The 20,260-nt window shown below is 34.6% G+C and overlaps 1 protein-coding gene across 1 annotated transcript in view; it reads left to right on the top strand.

Annotated features, from left to right (window-relative positions):
- The window catches only part of RYR2 (ryanodine receptor 2), a 296,407-nt gene that overhangs the window by 207,465 nt on the left and 68,682 nt on the right, over nucleotides 1-20,260 (top strand). The window contains exons 63-74 of the mRNA XM_081335695.1: nucleotides 3,619-3,668; nucleotides 7,351-7,411; nucleotides 8,849-9,087; nucleotides 9,490-9,571; nucleotides 12,456-12,580; nucleotides 13,299-13,613; nucleotides 14,063-14,303; nucleotides 15,256-15,343; nucleotides 16,154-16,246; nucleotides 17,395-17,565; nucleotides 19,059-19,118; nucleotides 19,445-19,630. Coding sequence (XP_081191821.1) covers nucleotides 3,619-3,668; nucleotides 7,351-7,411; nucleotides 8,849-9,087; nucleotides 9,490-9,571; nucleotides 12,456-12,580; nucleotides 13,299-13,613; nucleotides 14,063-14,303; nucleotides 15,256-15,343; nucleotides 16,154-16,246; nucleotides 17,395-17,565; nucleotides 19,059-19,118; nucleotides 19,445-19,630 — 1,711 coding nt within the window. The remainder of the gene's footprint in view (nucleotides 1-3,618; nucleotides 3,669-7,350; nucleotides 7,412-8,848; nucleotides 9,088-9,489; nucleotides 9,572-12,455; nucleotides 12,581-13,298; nucleotides 13,614-14,062; nucleotides 14,304-15,255; nucleotides 15,344-16,153; nucleotides 16,247-17,394; nucleotides 17,566-19,058; nucleotides 19,119-19,444; nucleotides 19,631-20,260) is intronic.

Below are 20,260 nucleotides of genomic sequence, written 5' to 3' on the forward strand. Positions count from 1 at the left end.
AAGGTGTAACATGGGAGTACCGGGAAACTCCCAAGACAACTCTCGCGGCCGCATTCTGTACCAGTTGGAGCCTCCGAGTGGTCTTCAAGGGAAGCCCCATGTAGAGAGCATTACAGTAGTCTAGGCGAGAGGTCACGAGCGCATGAGTGACCATACACAGGGCATCCCGGTCCAGATAGGGCCGCAACTGGCGGACCAGGCGGACCTGGGCGAAAGCCCCCCTAGTCACGGCCACTATATGATCTTCCAAGGTAAGTCGTGAATCTAGGAGGACTCCCAAGTTGCGAGCCCTATCCACGGGGGGTAAGAGCTCACCCCCCATAGAAAGCGGTGGAACATTTTGAATGTCCCGGGATGCGGGAATGTACAGCCACTCAGTCTTGTCAGGGTTGAGTTGAAGTCTGTTCCTCCCCATCCAGACCCGAACCGCCTCCAGGCAACGGGACATCACAGCGAGGGCATCACTGGGGTGGTTTGGGGTCGAAATGAAAAGTTGGGTATCATCGGCGTATTGATGATACCCAACTCCAAAACCACGAATGATCTCACCCAGCGGTTTCATGTAGATGTTGAACAGGAGAGGCGAGAGAACCGACCCCTGAGGAACTCCACAAACGAGAGACCTAGGGGCCGATCTCTGCCCCCCTGCCAACACCGACTGCGAGCGTCCCAGGAGATAGGAGGAGAACCACTGAAGAACTGTGCCTCCCACTCCCAATCCCCTGAGACGCCGCAGCAAGATACCATGGTCGATGGTATCGAAAGCCGCCGAGAGGTCTAATAGGACTAGGACAGAGGAATATCCCCTATCCCGAGCCCTCCAGAGATCATTCACCAGATCATTATATCATTATATCATCATATCATTAACAGAGCATCTTTTAAGCTGGGAAATTTTGAAGGAAGGAAATAATGAAAGAATCAATGTCCTATGTCAACGTCCCATGCATTTAAAATAGGCCAAATATTTGATTCAGTTTATTCAATAGTAGCAGATAATTGAAACAGCATACATACAACTCATCATGTTCACCTTTAGAGTAAGCAATGTAATACAACATTCATAAAAAAAGTATAAGAAAACTTTCTGCTACCACATTTGTGTACTGATTCACTACTGCCTTTTTTTCTCATTCTTTTCTTTTTGAGGATCTTACCAACTCAGTCTAATATGACTTTTTCAGACATTCAGTCTTTCTTCATATAGCCATTTTGTGACTGATCCTCTTTTATTTTCCCCACATAATTAAACCCACCTCAATAGATTTCTTTTGTATTGATGATTCTCTTTTATATTTGATCAATTCATCACCCATTTATTCTTCACTCTATCTCTTCTTTTTTAATCACATACCTTTGTTAAAGGATCTATTGAATTCAACTCAGTTTTAGTTGAATTTAACTCCTGATATACCCAATTTTCACTTCCATAAAACAAAGTGAATGAGGTACATATTATATACAGTATATTCCTTTTTACATTTCTTCCTCATGACAGATCACATACCATTTACTACCTTTCTATAATAATATGCACATATGTGATTCTCAAATTGTTTCTCCATCTTTCATAAACATTTTACCAAAGTACAGAAATTCATCAACTGTCTGTCAACGTGGCTACCTGCATCAATACATTAATTTTCAAGTCCATGTTCTTTGTTATATCTTACAGTCTGTATAGCATTCACTGCAAATTATTTGGCTTCTTAATGAACAATAAGGATGTCCTTTTACATGTGGACAATGTAGCATTATCGACATATAAAAGGGACACCCATATTCACATCCCCAATCAACAACACTAATATTGCTCTAATATGTGTACATTTATCCATAAATATATCAGTCGACCAAGGTGAGAATATACATCCTTTCTTCCTGATCAATATTCAGCCATTCACTATGCATTTCATTTATTTTCATATTTGTTTTTCTTCTATCATATGCCATTCTTTTCATATTCAGTAACAAATGTTCAATTCCATATTGTGAAATCGTTCTATAATTCAAGTCTATTTACTTTATCTTTGGCTATCTCCAAATCAACTGTAATTTTCAATACATTTTCTTTCTCATAGTTGTGCATTTTTCAAGGTCCTGCTGAAAGCAAACATTTGGTTTGTACATTCTCTGTAATTGTGCTCTTATTTATTGTTTGATTTATGGTCAAAGACACTTCCCATGCTCCATTTTCACCACTGACACTTCTTGCATCTTTTAAATCAAAAGGCTAGCAAATGTAATTTGAGACTGCTATGTAACCAACCCTGTGTAATTCACCTACTTTCAAAACTCTTATTATTTTCTTTGAATATGAATATTTGCAACTGTTTTTATCCTGTTTAATAATGGAAAACAAAATATGAAAATTCTAACAGAAAAACAGAATAAATATGTAAATATACTTTATCATTGTGTCTATCCTGACAACTTATTCTGAATTAAACAAAATAAAAGAAAATTTTAAATTTTTCAGTGTCTTTTTTAAAATTACATTGCTCTTGGATTTTCAAAATAAGATATTGCCTTAGAAATACCTCTGGGGCTGATATTTTGATTCATTAAATTAGTCAGAGTAACATTAAACAGTGCAGAGTTTTGTTTGTTATATAAAAGAGTGACTGAATTAGTCAACTTATTAAGAAATAATTAGAAGTAATTATGGTTCATTGAAACATTTTGTCTAGGAGCACATGATAATACCTTGTTGACATTTCTTAGTATTGCTTCCAGATGAAACATACAATATAAAACATACATTTCAAGGAATTTGAGCCTAGATTTACTTCACTCTGAGACATAAAGTATATTGTTAATATTTATTTACTTATTTATTTCATAATATGAATGTCCCTTGAAAGATCATACCATCTCTGAAAACGTGGGAATAATGAATTCCAGAATTAATCCATCAGCCTTCTTATAGGATGACTTGACCATAAAAACTCACATCTGCATTTATAGATGGAACTCTCTTTTGCATGGAAACAGTTTGTATCAGTGAAACAGAGCAACCAGATCCAGTCCATTTCATAAAAACCAAGCCATTCGTATCTACTTAAGCTTGTATCTTACTCATTTTCATTAACCTTAGTCAAACAGAATGAAATGCACTTAAGCCCACTGAAATGAATGGCTTTAGTACATCTGTGTTGGACTATGGCCAGTAGGAATTGTGTGTCAAATACATTTTATTTTAAAAAGCAAAATAAGATTTATGCATACATAAAATGAACGTACTGTGTACTATCATTATTAAATATTTGTCTATTATTCAATCAGAACTTTTTCTCTCTTGCTTTTAAAAATATATATATTTCTGTTTACACTTGTATCTAGATACTAGGCTACCGATTGAACTTTATTGCCTAACCTTTTAAAGGCTATTTCTGGATAAGGCTTCCCACTTACTCTGTTTCTTTACCTCAGATAACTATTTTTGTTGTGGAGCAATTCTTGGAAACTTTTGTAGTATTTTCAGTCCTACATTCTGCTCAGAATTGATTCTTTCTGCAAAACATCATGTTGCTTTTTCCTGCTCATACATCACCTCTTATTTTCTTCCTTTTTTTCTTTGTCCCCCTCCCTTCTCTTTTATTTATCCTTTGTCTTTAGCCTTTTCTGCAAACTTGGAGTTCTTGTCAGGCATAGGATTTCACTGTTTGGTAAGGAGATCCGTGACAAATGCTTGTTTGAGCATCCCTTGTTTTTCTTACCATTATTTGCAACTGTGTGTGTCCTCTTTGTTTGCATGCTGCATGATCTTATGTATCACTGATAATATTTGGGGGCTAGCAAATCAAGGGAACATATGTTCAGTAAACATGCAAATTTTGATTTGATTATATATCTACAGGTTTCCTGCTAAAATGGCCTAGCATTTCCATAGCAGTCACGGGGAATCCTGTGTATTTTGGGGTCATTACTATTCATTTTATCCTGCACTCTATGTTCCCTATATATACATATATATATACTGCTCAAAAAAATAAAGGGAACACTTAAACAACACAATGTACTGTATTTATTAGTAGGATGTCTTATTTTCTGTTCCCTTTATTTTTTTGAGCAGTATATATACACACAGAGAGAGCATTTGCATAGCCACTTTTGGAGTTATGTGCCAAAGAGATCAAGTAATTCTATTGCTCTGTTTTTCATAAAATAAGTACTGCATGTTTGCCTCTGAATATGAATCATGAAAAATTCCATATAGATTTGGCAGAATAAGTTTCCCATTCCTATTACTCACAAGGTGTTGTGTAAAATTGTTTTAATAGTTCAATTATGTATATAGCTATGCTGAAAGCTTATCATTACTATTCCTCTAAGAAAAGAGAGTAATTATTGGAATCCTTGCATATTTGAAATATAATTTTGACCAGGACTGTAATTTGAAACAGATTATTGATAAATTATCTATTTTTATTTGTAATATTTATATGTGAACCTAATAGGACAGGAAATGTAGAGTGGTTAAGGTACTGAATTGACACTAGGGAAACAGTTCATGGCCACAGTTTATGGCCATGGTGAGTGCAACTTAGTGAGGGACTCTGGGCCAATCATTGGCAAAAAGATTGGCAGAGGGGTTTGCAAAGTAAAAGACAGAAGTTCAATAAAAATCGTATACTGCTAGGCCTATTGATTGATTGATTGATCGATCGGTGTGTGTGTGTGTGTGTGCATCACCTAATAGCCACCCTAATGGTAACCCATCAATTCCACTTCCAAAAGAATTTTTTAGGAGTAGTTTAGGGACTATGCAGTTTTCTAGAGTTTTAAAAATATGCCTTTAGATTATTGTTTAGCTCTTTTTCAGCTGGAATTTTAGTTACAGTTTTCTAGGGTCTTAAAAATCAGACTTCAGGTCATTGTTTAGTTCAGCCTTACAAGAAACAATCAGAAATGAACCAAATAAAGAGAGAGAGACTCCCATTTTCATAGAGCTTGTATAGCAAGCCCTTTCTGAACATGCACATTTTGAAATGAAAATTTAAAACCAATGAAATTCAGCTTATCTCTGATGTTTGTTGCTAATTTTATTTTACTGACTTAAAAATGGCTTTATTGAAAACGCCTAGCAAATATGTGAGATTAGTGATGCTGGAGCAACAGAAAATGGTTAGTGGTTGATTATCTTTGATGCAAACTCCTATGTCAAATATTGACAGAAACTAAAAGAAGACTCATGAAAAGTAAGAAACATGTATCATCATATTCCACAGAGCTACAAGATTTAAAGAAGTTCTAAAATAACTTCTAAATACCTGAAACCGTCAAACATTTCAGTAAGGCTCAGTCATGCCAAAAAACTCCAAAATATTTAATGCTTGTACAAGGAGATAAAATAGAAATGGCACGTAACATCTCAAAAATGGACCATGACTTGCATCCTTAAAGAACTCACTTCTAATAGGAAAGAGACATATGCTTCAAATATTTGTAAGAGGTCATTCTTGTATGGCAGATATAACTTTAATACATTATTGTAATTACTGGAACAATGCATCTTAGATGTATTTTATTTTTGTATTTCAGATACAGGATTTCTTTAGTCCTCACTGTATATATATATTTGTGTCTTAATGCAATTCTATATACATTTATACAGGATATCAGCCATTAGCTGATGCTCCTTTATCAGAAATGAGAATTGGAAAGGGAGAAACATTTCCCACTAACAGTGCCTTACTGAAAGTCACCTAAATGTCAATTTTGCTATTATTTAATTTCCACTTCAAATGCTATTATTATTAAGGCATTTTTTTTTAAAAAAAAGGCATTTGAAATATTTATATATGTGAAACTATGACATTGCACTATTATCTCCTTGTCATTTTTATTAGTTTTTTGTACACCTCTAAACAAATGGAATATACATTCTTCAGATAATAGTATAACACCTACACAACATTCATTCATCTATCTAGTATTTTGTTAATCATTTATCTATAGGTCTTTTAAGGATTTGGTAATTTTAAGCTTTATTTATACTTACTCTTAAATTTTCTGTTCAACAGGATTCTGTGTTTAGGGATTTTATTATAAAATCATTATTTAAATTTTTTGAGATTTTTAGTAAAGTTAAAGTTTTTATTCTGTTAGAATTTTTTGACATTCCATCTTTTATAGTTAAACTTTCCATTAGGATTATTTTATCTGAACATTATGGAAAGAATTTCACGTCACACTAAAATCTGTCAACATGGACATCTGAATTTGGTATATTTGGTATTTCTAATGTTACTAATTACTTTTACATACATATGGCTCAAGTATGATGGAGATGATATGGCTTATATAAATGGTGTCATTAATGCAACTTACTACACAATGTACACCATATTCCTTAGTGTATACAGAAGTACTACATTTACCATCGCATTTTCTACACATAACTGTATGCAGCTGGTGTAATTGTAGAATGAAATGAGTCCTGAACAGTTCTTGAATGGGAGCCATGTTTCCTACATTGTGACTCCAGCAAGGTTCATGCAAAAAGTCTAAGGACCATAAATTTCAGTGAAAAATATACTTGACTAGTGTATGAAAGGCTAAAATCACTTAACTATACTCTACTGGGTTATATCCTTGATTATTACCTTTGTGAATTATGTAAAAAAAGTTCTTTGAGAAAAACTCTTAGACATACTTGCAGAAATACACTACAATTTTATTGTTGCCCAAAATTTTGAAAAAAAAATGTTTTTGACATCTGCATTCTCTAAGTTCTTCTTTTAAACATCAATGGGTATCTTTTACAATAACCAAATTTGCATGGCTAATTTGCTTTCATTATTCTTTATCTCAGAGGTCCCCAACCTTTTGGTCACCAGGGACCGGTTCCACGGAGAGAGGTTTTTCTGTGGACTGGAGTGTGTGGTTTAGTGTGCTGCCTACATCTCGCAGATGGGGGTTTGCTTGTTTGTGAGGACCAGTTGCTGGCATGTTGCGGCCCAGTACTGGTCCACGGACCAGGGGTTGGGGACCCCTGCTTTATCTGACAGCCTTAGTTTCAGATGTGATTCATGACACATTATAGTGCAAACGCTTCTATATTAATGCATAAATTAATGTGATGAAAAGATTAACTTTTAAGGAATACAATCTGAAAATTTGAAATGTCAAAAAATATTCAAGGACCTTATCACATTCACGAAAAATGTATTTATCTTAGATTTTTCTTTTTTTGCATCTGCTGAAATCATTGAAATAATATTTTAATTAATATAATGTATAACATTAAATTCTGTTTGTAAGTTCACCACTACTGGTGAAAAATAAAAATAAAAAGTGGTATAATACAAAATCTCTCATTTTTCTCCCCCCTTCTGCTGCCTTTAGGAAATGATGCAACTTCCATTGTTAATTGCCTTCACATCTTGGGTCAGACCTTGGATGCAAGGTAAATTGCTAAACAGATTTTATTAAATTATTGTTTCGATTTGCAGAAAACTGATAGGGACAACATTATTGTAAATGAATACTTAGTTGTCTTTTTCCATAAATGGAGACTTGCTAAATCAGAAAGATTAGTAATTTAGTGCCTCTGTCCCACTAAAAATATGTTTGGATGAGACATCATCTATTTATGTGTCCCAATTCCTAATTCTCATGTTTAGTACTTTTAAGTTTACATGGAAATTTTATAGATTACATATTGATATCTGAGCTATCATTGTTACTATTTTCTCAATTAGGAATGAAGGATAATTGCATGGTGAAAATCTTTCATTACAAATTATAACATTATATATTATGTGAATGTTTTAAATGTATTTAAAAGTGTGTTGCTATTACTGAAACTTTAAAAATTAGATATGTTCCATTAACACCATCCTTCACCATTCCAAAAATTTATTTTCTGTCAAATAATTCATTTGTTTATCCCTTGTAGTCTTACACTGTATGCTCTGAATTGATTCTCAAAATGATATTTTCAGATCTTTTGAAGTTCACCTTTGGCACAATTACCTTGTTCCTACTCTTTGTTGTTGCTTAGTCTAAACACATGCAACTGTTAGAGCTGCACACTGCTTTTTCCTCTAACAGAGATTCCTACATTCTAATAATCATGCTAGTGTATTCTGTATTTGCTACAGCTTCAGGGTAGCCTCAGGTATGGAACTGACTTGAATCTAATTGTGATGTTATCAACAGAATTATCATAATATAGAGGCTAGTATGGCTTCTTACAGAGCCAGTGTACATTGTACTTAATATATCAGAGTGGGACCAAATATACACATATTTAAATTTCTACTTAATGATGTTACACAACTCTCTATATCACTGGTGTGAAGCTCGCGATGTCATGCGATGTATCGCGACATATCTCAGCTTTTTCCCCATTGCCGGCAATAGGGTGGGCGCGGTTTTGCATGATGCATTTGGCTCACAGGCCGGCAGTTTTACACCCCTGCTCTATATAGTACTGGGTAAATTTGAACCAGTCACTATCTCTCATACAAGCTTACTTTGTAGAGATTTTTAAAAAAGTGATGGAAGATTCTCATCTAAACTTGATTTCCCATAGAAATATAAATCACAACATAACAACCATAGCCAATATCATAGCTAACCTCCCCCAATCCCGTTATAATTAATATCTTAGATGGAGCCAATCTTCCTTCCAGGGAGGAAGCAATGACAGAATTATTTCAACTAATAATTTTGCTTACTAGATGCAAAACTAATGTACTATTTATATAGATTTATAATGTCTTTTTATGACACTTCTCTAACCACTTGTAGCGATTCCCAAAAAGTGTGTTCCTTGGTCCAGAGGAACATTATGGATTTTGTTCATAATAGAATATAATGTTATTTTATGTGCATACAGGACAGTGATGAAGACAGGTTTGGAATCTGTTAAGATGGCTTTGAGGACATTTTTGGATAATGCTGCAGAGGACCTGGAAAAAACAATGGAAAATCTTAAGCAGGGGCAATTCACACACACCAGGAGTCAGCCAAAGGGAGTAACACAAATTATTAATTACACAACAGTGGCTCTCTTGCCAGTATTGTCTTCACTATTTGAGCACATTGGACAACATCAGTTTGGTGAAGATTTGATATGTAAGTATTATAATGAATAATTTATACCATTACAACTCTAAATTATGTTTAAGAACTTTATAGCTTGGCTTCTAATATTCCAGACGTTAGTACACCAGTACCTTGATTTTACTGGAGTTTATAAAAACAATTTTCAAATTAACAATTCCAGCTTCATTTGTTTAATTATGTTGATTGTATTTATCCATCTTCAAAATGAAAATAACTAAATGCTCTTGATAAGACAGATTCAGATGTTCTTTAGCTGTTTGTAATAATATTAGCACTTTTGCATGTCCAGATGCCAAATTTCAATTGTTCTAAATTGTTTTCTGGTATGTTTATAGTAATCTCTTAGTTGTGGGTAACAATGAAAAGCAATGCACAAAATTGTTTCTTAGTTTTTCTTCCTGTTTTTCTTAGTGGAAGATGTTCAAATCTCTTGTTATAGAATACTGGCCAGCTTATATGCTTTGGGAACCAGCAAGAGTATCTATGTGGAACGGTAAGAAAGAAATATCTAATATAAAAAATGTGTTATGATTAGTTAAGTGAATTGTGCATTATTGTTCAGTGCACTGTCATGTGACCATGATTTATAACTTCCTTCCACCATCCCCATTGACTTTGCTGGTGGGAAGCTGGCAGTGAAGATCACAAATGGCTATTAAGTGACCATGGGATGCTGCAACAGTCATAATTACATGTGAGTTGCCAAGCACAGGAGTGTATCAACTGCTGCGACTTTGAGGACTGGCTTTAAATCTCATTTAGCATCATCATAACTTTGAACAGTCACAGTACAAGGACTACTTATATCTCTATCCAAGTAAGGTATTAGCTAATAATAGGCTCTTCATCCATCAAAGAATCCATCTGTGGTATCTCTAATAGTAAAGATGAGTCTGCTGTAATGGAAAAGTGTGATTCACTAGGGGAGCACAACCTCTTCGGGAATATGCAAATCCATTAAAAACCTGATTCCCACCCCCCAGAAATGGCTTCATTTTATTGGCCTTCAGCCAGTTCATTACTTCAATCCGGTCCTAAACACCCACCTAAATCTAATAAAAAGTGAACTAGAATTATGCATATTATTGAAAGCAAAAATTACAAATTAGTTTTAATATTCAACAGTATATAAAATTAGAACCTGGTAGAACTCTATAATGTAGACATTACTGAAAACAAACCGCATTTGAACATTGCATCCATTTTTGGTCATCATGATATGAAAAAGATGTTGAAACTGGAAAAAGTGCAGAGAAGAGCAACAAAGATGATTAAAGCACTGGAGGCTAAAACATATGAAAAACAGTTGCAGGAATTGGGGTATGTCTAGTTTAATGAAAAGAAGGAAAAGGGGTAACATGATAGCAGTGTTCCAATATCTAAGGGGCTGCCATAAAGAAGAAGGGTTCACCCTATTCTCCAAAACACCTGAAGGTAGAATGGATGGAAACCAATCAAGTAGAGAACCAATCAACAAATAAGGAGACATTTCCTGACAGTGAGAACAATTAAATCAGTGGAACGGTTTGTCTTCAGTGGAACTGTTTGCCTTCAGAACTAGAAGACCTCCAAGTCCCTTCCAACTTGGTTATTCTATTATTCAAATACCTCAGTACCATCTTCTAGAGATGATATTTCAAATATGAGGAGAACCACTGCAGGAGAACCCTTCTTAAAAAACTTCCGGTTTGACATCGTGGCATAACAGGCACAGGAAGATGGTGTTCTGTCTTCCACATTCGATTTCGCCCCGCTGGAGATCCTAAAAAGGGTTGAAAGTTGCCACAAAGAGGCAAAGAAGGAGACGACCCTTGTCGATCATGGAAAGGCGGCGGCCCTTCTGCTGGTTCTGAGGAAGCCCTCCAAACCGGCACGGGAAAGATTGGCTACATTCGTGTGGCCAGCCAGAAGCTGCTGAAAACCAAAGACAAGCATTAACTAGCAATATCTGAGCAACGTGGATGGAACTGGGTGAGACTTGATCCTCTTTTTAGGGCCCTAACACTACTTTCCTGGAAAAAAGAATGCCCAAAGCAAAGAATCCTCCCCGATGAGAGAGGAAAGGGAAGTTATTGCCCTGCTCCCTCAGGAAAAGAAATGCGTGAATTAATTGTTTTGGGGGAAAACAGAGGAAACTACAACATCAGTTTGGAACTAATACAAATCTATATTTGAAATTTGGGGACTAAAACTACATTTGAGACTTCCCCCCTCCTACTAGACAGATGTCTGAATATGGCTAAGAAAATAGATAGCTGTTAGAAATAAAAGTATTATTATAATTAGAAGGATAGGATTTGTAACTAGAATATTATAATTTGTTATGCGATGGGAAATATGAAAATTCTAAAAGGGTTTGAATAACGGAAGCTTTTGGTCACCAAAATATAATTTATTATGAGAAAATTATAAGCAAGAGAGATATTTTGAACATTGATGGGAAATTAAAATTTTTAGAAAGCGGGAAAAGCAGAATATTGATTGAATAAGCAGATTTTAAATACAAATGCAATTGAGATATCTTTTGGCTAGAAAAGCTATTATAAATTGATACTATCAATATTATGTATAATACCAGAAAAATGTGATGAAGGTGTCTATATTTAATTGTATATGTATTAACAGTAACATAAATTGTATTTGCCCAGTATGGAAAAATGCATACTACCGGAAGCAGAGAGGACCAAGGAAGCACTGGATGGTGTAGTATTGGACTAGACTGAGAAAGTTAATATGTACTACTGAATTTCTAATAGATCCAGACAACACATTGCTTTTTAAAGTACTTATGATTGTAAAGTGAGAAAATTAATAAAATATTTATAAAAAATAAATAAATAAATAAGGAGACATTTCCTGACAGTGAGAATAATTAATCAGTGAAATGGTTTGCCTTCAGAAGTTGTAGGTTCTCCATCACTGGAGGTTTTAAGAAACAGATTAGATGGGGTTGGACTAGAAGACCCTCCAAGTCCCTTCCAACTCTGTTATTCTATTATTCAAATACCTCAGTGCCATCTTCTGGAGATGATATTTCAAATATGAGGAGAACCACTGCAAGAGTACCCTTCCTAAAATACTCTCCAGAAATATATCAGGATCTGTCACATTGAAAATGACTGAGAAGTCTACGAAAATCAGCAAGTTCAGCCCCTCAGATCAAGAAGATAATTTCAGAGTGAAAATCAGGCCTATGACTGAAACACAAATAATGTTTATGTGGAGCAATCTGAGTAAATTCTATATCAACGTCTACTCAGATACTATTTTTGGCAATAATTAGCAGGCAAACTGAACATCGTAGAAGTTTTATTAACATGATACTAAACTAATTATATGTATATTGACCTTAAAAAGACGCTTTTTTCACTTTACAGCCAACGATCAGCTTTAGGTGAATGTTTAGCTGCTTTTGCTGGTGCCTTTCCTGTGGCATTTTTAGAAACTCATCTGAATAGTTACAATATTTATTCTATATACAATACCAAGACAACAAGAACAGGTAACTCAGTATGAATTTACTGAATGATCCAGAATTAATTATACTGCATATTTGCTTTTCATTTTTTTCTTCTTCTTTGATAATGACTAGTGTTGTGAAGCATTTCACTTTCTGTTCCAAAGAGGTTCCTTGGAGCAGCTGCATTTATTTTTTTTACTGGAATCACATTTTATTCTCATTCTCTAACCATATGTTAGAAGATGGGTAGAATGCTGTTTTAATTTATCTACTTTCATTTTGGGACTAGTTTTTAAAAATGAAATCCAGTTAGATGTAATAGTTTTGGACTCCTATTCCGTCAATGAAATTGAAGGAGCATTATTCCTTTTTGTCCCTGAACTCAAAATCTTTTCCAAGACATTTTAGAAAAATCTTTCTACTTAGAGCAGATTTGAAGAGTCTGAGAAAGATGAAAGAGGAAGGTATCCATACTGGAAAAGAGATTATGCAAAAAAACCAAACAAACTATTATGCAAAGCAAAATCCACTCAAATGACATCCATGTTTACTTGTGAATACTGAGTCACATACATTCAGAAAATAGACATGAATGATGAGTGATGTTTGGAAATACATATACATGTATATGTATATGTATATGAAATTATATGTGTGGAAATATGTATCACAAACCATACATATTCAAGATGAACCAAGGGATTGTTTGCTAATGTTGTTAAACGTGGTATTATATTAATATGCAATATTGTTCTTCTAGGTTTACCAAACAGTGTAAGGGAACTTTGTCCAAATATTCCATCTCTGGAAAAATTAATGGAAGAAATTGTGGAATTAGCTGAATCAGGCATTCGCTATACACAAATGCCTCATGTAATGGAAGTTATATTGCCCATGCTTTGTAGTTATATGTCACATTGGTGGGAACATGGACCAGAAAACAGTCATAACAAGAGTGAAATGTGCTGCACAGCATTGACTTCAGATGATATGAATACTCTTCTGGGAAACATTCTAAAAATCATACATAACAATTTGGGCATAGATGAAGGAGCCTGGATGAAGAGATTAGCAGGTAGGAGAAAGTTTTGGTTCATTTTTACATGCATTTTAATATATATATATATATATATATATATATATATATATATATATATATATATATATATATATATATATATATATATATATATATATATATATATATATATATATATATATATATATATATATATATATATATATATATATATATATATATATAAGAAACCGATAAAAGTAAAACCAGCTAATTTCAATAAAAGTATTGCACTTTTTAAAAAGGTTAAATGAAATGCGAGAGGCAGAGGTTCCAGCTTATTAGAGATGCATGTGGATTTAATAATAGGAATACAGTTTGCATTTCTTTGAGGACCAAAATTCTAGTAGAGTAACTGTAGTATAAATCTGTTTAAGATTGTAACATCTTTGATGTAGTTTTCCCACCTACTAATATGCAGTAAAATTAATGGATTATTTACATAGTGTTTTCACAGCCTATCATAAGTAAAGTGAAGGCGGAGCTTCTGAAAACACATTTTCTTCCACTGATGGAGAAACTGAAGAAAAAAGCAGCTATGGTGATCGCTGATGAAGAACACTTACGAACAGAAGGCAGGGGTGATATGTCTGAGGCGGAACTGCTCATCCTAGATGAATTCACTACACTTTCCCGGGACCTTTATGCCTTCTATCCATTGTTGATCAGATTTGTGGACTACAACAGGTATTTATTTATTTTATTTATTTTATTAGATTTATATACCGCCCCTCTCCAAGGACTCGGGGCGGTGTACAGGGCAATTAAAACGCTAACAACACACAAGGTATAAAAATTAAAATAAGATTAAATCAATAGCCCTAAGTAATAAATACAATCTAAAATTTAAATTTTTTTAAAATTTAAACACTAAAATCCAATCCCTCAGTCCAGGCCGGCCTGTTCAAACAACCAAGTCTTCAGGTCGCGGCGAAACGATCGAAGGTCGGGAGCCATCCGGAGCTCAACTGGAAGCTGATTCCAGAGGGCAGGCGTGCCCACAGAGAATGCTCTCCCCCTGTGGGCCACCAGTCGACATTGACCGATGGCACCCTGAGGAGGCCCTCTCTGTGGGACCGCACAGGACGATGGGAGGTTAACGCCGGCAAAAGGTGCTCCCGTAAATAACCCGGACCCATGCCATTTAGGGCTTTATAGGTCATTACCAGCACAGAGTACACAGAGAACTAGTTTTTAAATGCCTTATTTTAAATCACATGATGGGAGTGAGTTCTTAGATTCACAAATTGTAGCTGATCTATTAACTAGAATTTATTAGATGCTTAATATTATCATGAATTAATTTAAGACCAAGGTGTTTTTTTAAAAAAAATAATGGTATAGGAATGCAGTTCATCAGTGCAATATCTCGGATGAATTATTGCTTCATCTAAGGCTACTATTGGTAATGCTTATTGTCCCTTCTTTTACTGATTTATCTTTTTACCTTTTTTCTCCTTTCTTTTCCTCTTTACCTGGAGATGCTAAGAGTCTAATCCTCTTGCTGAGGACTGCGTTCCCTAAATCCAGAAAATTGGACTGTATGCATACATGTTTTAATGTTGAAGATTCCGAAGTTTCTCTGTCATTTCTGCTACAAATTGGAGTGATTTTTTTTCTTTTTTCTTTTTAATTTCAGAGCAAAATGGCTCAAAGAACCCAACCCTGAAGCCGAAGATTTGTTTCGTATGGTTGCAGAAGTTTTCATTTACTGGTCAAAATCCCATGTATGTATTTTTAAAATTTCATAACTAAGAGTGTTGAGTATTGAGCATTAGATACATGCAGAGGTCTCTTGCTGAAACAGCTTCCAGATGAGATGTGCAGTCTAGTCAAAGTCCCGACCTTTTTTACACGTCTGTGACATTGATATACACACAAAAGGGATAGGGTTTAGATCACACTGCTGCAAGTGTCATCTTGTTTTTTTGATTCTCTCAGTGCTGCTGCTTCAATGTGTGACTGTGGATATGTCTATAAAAAAATAGAAACAGGAAAGGAAGCAGCACTTTTGAATGGTTTTATTCTTTTGCAATTTGTTAAGCAAAGCTTTATTCTTACATCTTATAAATAAATGGCAGCTATAGATGACATTCATATAGGGTCTAAGGCTTTGTCTGGGTTATCTTTTTATTCTATTTTTTTAAAAAAGGGATTAGAATCAAACCTTCTTCAAGTACTTAGCGTTTTTTGTCATCATGATACCTTAAGGTTTCAAAGTATTTGTTTTATTTGTTTCAAAGTATTTGTCTGGAAAATATTGGAGAAAGTTATTTTCTTTTGCAAACAATTTGGAAGGGAGCAATAGGGAAAGTATATTTTCTCAAAAGAAGGATGTTTGCATGCAATAAGTTCAGTTTTGTTGAAAAAAAGATAAATATTTTTTATCTTTTTATACCATTATGTAGATTATGATTTTATAATGCAATTGTATAGCACTATATAAATTTTAATATTCAATGTGAAAGAGACAATGGAAGAGCCAAATAGTGAATTTTGTAATGCTTTGTGTTTTTATGTTCTTTGTAACATTACAGAATTTTAAAAGGGAAGAACAGAACTTTGTGGTGCAAAATGAAATCAACAATATGTCTTTCCTTATTACTGACACTAAATCGAAGATGTCCAAGGTATAAGAATTTACAAATACTGCAGCATTTATCAAAATATTGCTAAAATCTGTAGTTTTTAAAAATAATTAAAGTATTCCACATATACTGGGATATTGAAATGGTCCAAACATTTTTAGAATATTCTAAATATTTCCTAAACTTGTTATCTGTAGAGATAAAGGTTGTAGAAAGGGTGCATATTCCTAGTTTGAAATTTCTTTAACCACTATGAACCAACTCCAAATTTCCACATTCATCTACAGGGGGATCACTAGTCTCATTTCATCAGTGTGGAAAATCTGGGTGCAAATGACTATCAAATGTAATTACCATGTAACTTGTGTCATACATAGAAAATAATCATCCTCATTGTCCTGACATACTTCTGTCCCCAACACATTAATTTTATTTCTATCCTTCAGTAGATGTTTTCTCTCTTTTACTAAATATAAATTGTTTTCTCTTTCTACCTTTTTGAAGTACAAAAGCTGAGGTCACGTCCAGCATATCCATTTTTCCAGGAAACGTTTTGAAAAGCCAAGTTGCTAAGTGACATTGCAGCTTCTCGCTCTTCTGTATCCAATATTTTTATTCCTTCCCTGAATTGGGTTGGTTTTTGAGGTTATATCATTATTTTATAGTGACACTTTAAAAACGTACACCTGATTAGACATGTCATCTTATTGAAGGCCATAAGAAGGATATGCAGTTAATAGGCAGATTCAAGAATTCCTGCTGTTATTGTCATATTTAAAAAGAAACAAAGAGATATAGATGCAACTGGAATGACATTCAGCTGTGAACAATTGTGCTATATTAACAATATGTCATTAAGGAAGCCCGTATTATGAAAGCAAAATAATGGCATGATAGTAATGTAGTTGAAAACAATAAGACATAGTGGCGGTATCATAGGAAGTTCCATCTGCTCTGTATAAGTGCAAATAAAAGATCATAATAAAGTTTGTCACAAGAGTGAGCATAAAGATAATACAAATGAAAAATTATATTGCACTTCTAGATTACTGCCATCATCACTGATATAAAACATTTCATGGCAAAGTAATTTCCCTGGTGTTTCTTCCTTTTTCATTTCAACATCCCCAAGAGATAATTACCTCCCTTATTTTATAATTTGAGAATGAATTATTACTTCTACATTGCAGACAGCTGTTTCTGATCAGGAAAGAAAAAAAATGAAACGGAAAGGGGATCGTTACTCAACTCAGACCTCTCTGATTGTGGCTGCATTGAAAAGATTGCTTCCCATTGGGCTAAATATTTGTGCACCTGGTGACCAAGAATTAATTGCTCTAGCAAAAAATCGATTGAGCATGGTAGGTTTCCTCTATATGTAGAACTTCACTTAATGTGTTCAATAACTGTGTAAGATCCTCCCCTTTATGGAGACAGTACTCTTTTTGGTCTGACAGGGTTGAAAATGCTACAGGAGTCTTGTTACTGTTGATTTATTACTTATTTATTTATACCTAATTACCTGTCTCACTTGGAGAGAGAGTCTGTGCAGTGTACAATATAATCAGTAAAATTAAAAATTAAAATCAGAGTAATTTAGGAATAAAAAATTTGAAATTATAAAACAACATTATAAAAAGTTCAAAAGATGAAGAATTCCAAGGGGGCATTCTCATGGCACAGTATGTATCCAAAAGCATTATGATATTTGCCTGGCTTATTTCTTCTTAGTAGTTAATTGGCTTCTTGCCATTAAAATAATGTTAATTACAGGGATTTCTTGTCCATTATTCTACTCTTTTTTTAAACATATGACAACTAGCTTCTTCAGAGGTTGCTCTTTTCTTCTGGGACACACTTGGGTGACAACCAGTATATTTAATAAGAATGATATCAGAGAGAAGCAATATTATTCCTTGCCTATAAACAAGATCCATGGCAAATCTAGACACCATGGCAAATCTAGACAGCACACTAAAAAGCAGAGACATCACCCTGTCAACAAAAGTGCGTATAGTCAAGGCTATGGTCTTCCCAGTTGCAATGTATGGCAGTGAAAGTTGGACCATAAGAAAGGCTGAGCGCAAAAGAATTGAGGCCTTTGAACTCTGGTGCTGGAGAAGACTCCTGCGAGTCCCTTGGACTGCAAGGCGATCAAACCGGTCAGTCCTAGAGGAGATCAACCCTGACTGCTCTTTAGAAGGCCAGATCCTGAAGCTAAAACTCAAATACTTTGGCCACCTAATGAGGAGGAAGGACTCACTGGAGAAGAGCCTAATGCTGGGAAAGATTGAGGGCAATAGAAGAAGGGGACGACAGAGAATGAGGTGGCTGGATGGAGTCACTGAAGCAGTAGGCGTGAGCTTAAATGGACTCCAGAAGATGGTAGAGGACAGGAAAGCCTGGAGGAACATTGTCCATAGGGTCGCGATGGGTCGGACACGACTTCGCAACTAACAACAACAACAATAAACAAGATTCAAAATGATAAAAAACACTTTCCAAAGTAAATATGAATGGTATTGAAGTGGCTTAGATAGCGATAATACCAGATAGCTGCTGTATGCTAACTAAATGGAGCTAGTTAAGGAATGGAGAAATCTCTTTCTCTAGATTACTCTTGTTACGATTGTTACACAAGAATATTTCACCCAAGTAAAGATTGCTGTACTATGGAACTCATAAGAACCAAAAAGTTATAGTAAGTTTAATCCCATTTTGCATATTTATCATGGCATGCCATAATAATGAAAAAGTGCAGCTTTGCAAGGTGGTTAGAATTATTTTTCTGCAAGGGATATTCCCTCTTTATATAATATTTTTCAGTAAAATATTTGGTATATTTTCTTGACAGAAGGACACCGAGGATGAAGTTCGAGATATTATTCGCAACAACCTTCATTTACAGGGCAAGGTAATTTTCAAGTATTAACAAGTTTTGCTTCTGACCTAATCTTTCGAAAAGCAAGTTATACAGTATATGAGTGCAGGTTGATACATATATGTATACATCTGTTCATGTATCCATATGTGCACACCAGGTGTAGAGCCAAAAATAGTACAGATGTCTATGAAATGTAAGCAAAGATTCTAATGGTCTCATAAAGTTAAACGTGCTAAATAAGTGTAGTGACTTATTAGATTATCACAGTAATTTCAGATACTATAATCTGTATACAATTGTTTGGTTATTCATTATTTGAGACATATTTTTAGCACCTCACATATATTTTCTTGCAGCTTGAAGATCCTGCAATTAGATGGCAGGTGGCCCTTTACAAAGATCTACCAAACAGAACTGATATCACTTCAGATCCAGAAAAGACTGTGGAACGAGTTATGGATATAGCTAATGTACTTTTCCATCTGGAACAGGTTAGATGTATTATTGACATTTTAACATTAATTTGTTTTACATATTCAGTAGTGTACTGTGGAAAAATGTCCTGCTGATATACTTATTTTGCATTGAAAGTATTTGTTTTATATTATGTTCTTCCAAAAATTTATTGCATTCCATGAATATCCTAGTCGTCCTTGCTTAACAACCATTCATTAAGATTCTTCACTCTTCCCTACCAGAAAACACACCTCTCCCCATGATGAGGGCACCATAACAGGATCTGGAGGTGCACAGGAGGGAGAAGCTATATAATCCATCCATTGTTTATGAATATCCAAAGTATTAATCAGGAAATGAAAGAACGTGAAGTCATTAGACTGAAGCATGCATACAAGGCACTTTGGCTTTCTTATACCAACTGAAGTGGCATACGAAGACATTTAAAGTAGCAGTTTATTAAAAGGCATAATGATAAATTGGTTTTGTGCTCCCTAAAAAGAGGGAATGCCTTCTTAAAGTTCCTTTACTTTTTCGGACCTTGGTAGTAATTAGAATTCAATTTAGAATTCTCAAATGAGGTATATTTAAGTAAACAGGGTATTCTTCCTTAACCAAGTCAAGGCAACAACAACAACAACAACAACAAAATCTGTGCAACTTGAATGTGTGGAAATCTCCCATCAAAATATCTTTGGATTGGGAAAACCATTGTT

The sequence above is a fragment of the Vipera berus genome (genome assembly GCF_964194415.1).
Source record: "Vipera berus genome assembly, chromosome: 1".
NCBI lineage: Eukaryota > Metazoa > Chordata > Lepidosauria > Squamata > Viperidae > Vipera > Vipera berus.